This window comes from Anas platyrhynchos, chromosome 31 (assembly GCF_047663525.1).
Source record: "Anas platyrhynchos isolate ZD024472 breed Pekin duck chromosome 31, IASCAAS_PekinDuck_T2T, whole genome shotgun sequence".
Taxonomy (NCBI): Eukaryota; Metazoa; Chordata; class Aves; order Anseriformes; family Anatidae; genus Anas; species Anas platyrhynchos.
In genome coordinates this window covers 4,023,824-4,027,255 of record NC_092617.1, presented here as the reverse complement: position 1 = coordinate 4,027,255, position 3,432 = coordinate 4,023,824, and the positions used below count along the sequence as shown (strand labels likewise).

At 51.1% G+C, this 3,432-nt stretch overlaps 1 protein-coding gene across 1 annotated transcript; it reads left to right on the top strand.

The window, feature by feature from the left end:
* Positions 1-1,671: 1,671 nt before the first annotated feature.
* On the top strand, positions 1,672-2,598 carry LOC140000079 (olfactory receptor 14C36-like). Its single transcript, XM_072029812.1, has one exon. The coding sequence runs from the start codon at positions 1,672-1,674 to the stop codon at positions 2,596-2,598; it is 927 nt and encodes a 308-aa protein (XP_071885913.1).
* Positions 2,599-3,432: the final 834 nt, after the last annotated feature.

The following is a 3,432-nucleotide window of genomic DNA, read 5'->3' as shown; positions in this document are numbered from 1 at the left end:
AGGCCAAAGAGGAGACAGGTTTTCATTAAAGCACCAGGGCCTCATTGCCTCCTCACCCACACCCATGAACCAGACAGGGGTCGTACCATTCTCCTGCACTTGGCCGTGCACATCCCCATCTACTACTGTCCCACAGAGAGCCCGGAGAAAGGTGTGGAAGGAAAGGATCTCCCTTCCTTGAGTAGGGAGTCCAGGCCTGGCCCTTGTGCTTGGTGACACACATCCAGGTTTCCTACACATCAGTGTCACCTTCACATTGCCTTTGTCTCCTTGTCCTCACTGCCTCCACTGTTCTGCTCTAACGAGCTCCAAGGGAGGCTGTGTCAGTGCTGGCCCTCAGGGGGACACTGCAGGAAACTTGCCTCTGACTTGGACTTCTGGAGAGATGTCTTCAATTGTCTCTGAGTGCCTGAGGTTCGTGGGCTCATCAGCCAAGCCCCCAGAGGGGTGATTGCAGTGCCTTGGGCTGGTGCTGTGCTGCTGAGCTGGGCTGGGCTCGTGGGACAGAGAGAAAACACATTTCAGAAATCACAGTCCCTGCCACAGTCACATTCCTCCCACGAAGCAGAGAGACAGCTGTGCCCAGGAGCAGCTCCTCTGCACAGCACAGCAGGGCTGGGGGCTCTGACTGCAGCTGGCATGTGGACAGGAGAGAAGGAGAGAGGGCTTGGAAGCAGTGGGAGGATGCTGAGAGCTGCCTGCAGGAGAAACCTGCACAGCCCTTGACAAGGTAAGCGCCTGGCTGCAGGGCTGTGCAGCTGCAGCTCCTGGAAGGGTCTCCTGCTGGGTCTTGTTTCTGGGAGGGCAGTGGGCAATGAAGTAGGCTTTGAGAGTCCTGCTTGGTTGCACTGTCAGGTGAGAAAGTCTGGCAGAAGCCCCTTGGAGTGTCATAACCTAGCTGCCCTTTTTAGCCAAGAGTTGGTGTCCAGGTCTCCTTCAGACACTGCAGGGGATGCAGATTAGATATTGGTGTGCTGCAGATTGCTAATATCCAGTTCTGTCAGTGGGGCATTGTCCTGGGATGCACGCTTCTCTCCCGCAGGTTGCAGCTCTCTGCTGGCATCCTTGTGTTATCCAGGTACCTCAAGGAGAAGATCCCTCTGTATAAAATCATGTCTGTGCTGCTGGATGGCTGTCTGTGGGCAGCTGGAGTGAGGCCTCTGCAGCCTTTGCGAAGAAGGAAAAGCTGAGATCCTGCTCATGCACCTGGGGATAAGGTGAGGATTCTGTCCGTCTGCAGTGGGGTTGGGGCTTCTTTGCTTTAAGCTGTCTCTACTTCTTTGGAAACACAAGAGTGTGATTGTTCTACTAAGCATAACAAAATCTGAGTCACTCTACAGTGTGTTTGGAGGTGTTTTTTGCAACAACCCTGCAAAGTTCATGGATCTTGTAAGTGGACTGAACTTGAGTTTCCCCCTTGTTCCTGCTTTCTGACTGCTTCACAGAAGGAAGGACACCTCTAAAGTCCCCAGCAATCCATGCTTTCAGTGCCAGTCTCACCCAGCATCAGCTGGGACTCAAGCGATAGAGCTGCAGAAAGCTCCTTTTGCAAAGAGAGGGGCTTCAGATGAGAGTGCTCTAAGGCTTGCAGTAGGTTTTCCTCAGAGAATTGTCTTCTAAACTTTTTCTGCCTTCTCCTTCTCTACAGACAACAGTGGTCAATGTCAGAAAATGCCCAACGTCAGCTCTGTGAGTGAGTTCCTCCTGCTGGCATTCGCAGACACACGCGAGCTGCAGCTCCTGCACTTTGCGCTCTTCCTGGGCATCTACCTGGCTGCCCTCCTGGGCAACAGCCTCATCCTCAGCGCCGTAGCCTGCGACCACCGCCTCCACACCCCCATGTACTTCTTCCTGCTCAACCTCGCCCTCCTCGACCTGGGCTGCATCTCCACCACTCTGCCCAAAGCCATGGCCAATGCCCTCTGGGACACCAGGGCCATCTCCCATCAAGGATGTGCTGCTCAGGTCTTTCTCTTTGTCTTCTTTATCATAGCAGAGTATTGCATTCTCACTGTCATGGCCTATGACCGCTACGTTGCCATCTGCAAGCCCCTGCACTACGGGAGCCTCGTGGGCAGCAGAGCTTGTGCCCAGATGGCAGCAGCTGCCTGGGGCAGTGGCTTTCTCAATGCTGCCCTGCACACGACCACTACATTTTCCCTGCCCCTCTGCCAAGGCAATGCTGTGGACCAGTTCTTCTGTGAAATCCCCCACATCCTCAAGCTCTCCTGTTCACATGCCTACCTCAGGGAAGTTGGATTTATTGCATTTAGCTTTTGTTTAGTTGTTGGTTGCTTTGTTTTTATTGTGGTGTCCTATGTTCAGATCTTCAGGGCAGTGCTGAGGATGCCCTCTGAGCAGGGCAGGCACAAAGCCTTTTCCACGTGCCTCCCTCACCTGGCCGTGGTCTCTCTGTTTATCAGCACTATCATGTTTGCCTACCTGAAGCCCCCCTCCATCTCCTCCCCATACCTGGACCTTGCAGTATCTTTTCTCTACTCCATGTTCCCTCCAGCAGTGAACCCCCTCATTTACAGCATGAGGAACCAGGAGCTCAAGGATGCACTGAGGAAATACATATTTCTTAAGAAACTATAATGTGCCTTTACATTCTGAGTTTATCTCAGAAACAGGAAAGTAATTTGATATTATTTTTCTTGATAAATATGTTCTCCAAGTTGTGGAGTCGATTTAATTAATGTCATTGTTAGCCTCCTACCTGTTCATTTATCTCTTTACTTTTCCTAATTATCTCATGTATATCTAAAGCCAGGATTTCTGTGTAGCTATAGACAATAAAGAAGCAAGCAGAAATTCATAGGTCTCAGCTGCAGTGTATTTCCATCTCCTGTGAACTAGCAAAGACCATATTAAAAAAAAAAATACTAAAACTATTTGTGACAGTGATGCTTGACCACTTCCTTGAAACAGGGCCTCAATAGATACAGCTGATTTTCAGGAGGACAGACGTTTTCATAACAGGAGCTCACCTCTCCCCTCTCCTTCCATTTTCCACCTTTTATTGCTGAGTGTGACATCATATGGTATGGAATATCCCTGTGGCTGCTGTGGCTGGTTTAGGTTAGCTGCCCTGCTGATGTCCCCTCCCTCTCTCTTGTGCACCCACAGCCTGCTGGCTCTTTGGGGAGGGAGGATTAGAGGGATTCCTGATGCTATGACAGTACTGCTCAGCAGTAGACAAAACACAACCGTGATACCAGTGCTGTTCTAGCTACTCAAGCAGAGCACAGCACTGGGTGGGCTTCTACTGGAAAAGTTAACTCCATCCCAGCCAGACCCAGTACAGTCACATATTGAAAACACAACACCACAGGGACTGCTCTGCAGAGAATTACTTCGTCACAGTCAGAGCCAGTGCAGGGCCACACACTGGACAAGAAGGCTCCCTCTGAGCTCTGTGGGGAGTCAGGA

Coding starts and splice junctions, on each gene's coding strand:
- LOC140000079 (XM_072029812.1), top strand. CDS start 1,672: ATGCCCAACGTCAGCTCTGTGAGTGAGTTCCTCCTGCTGGCATTCGCA.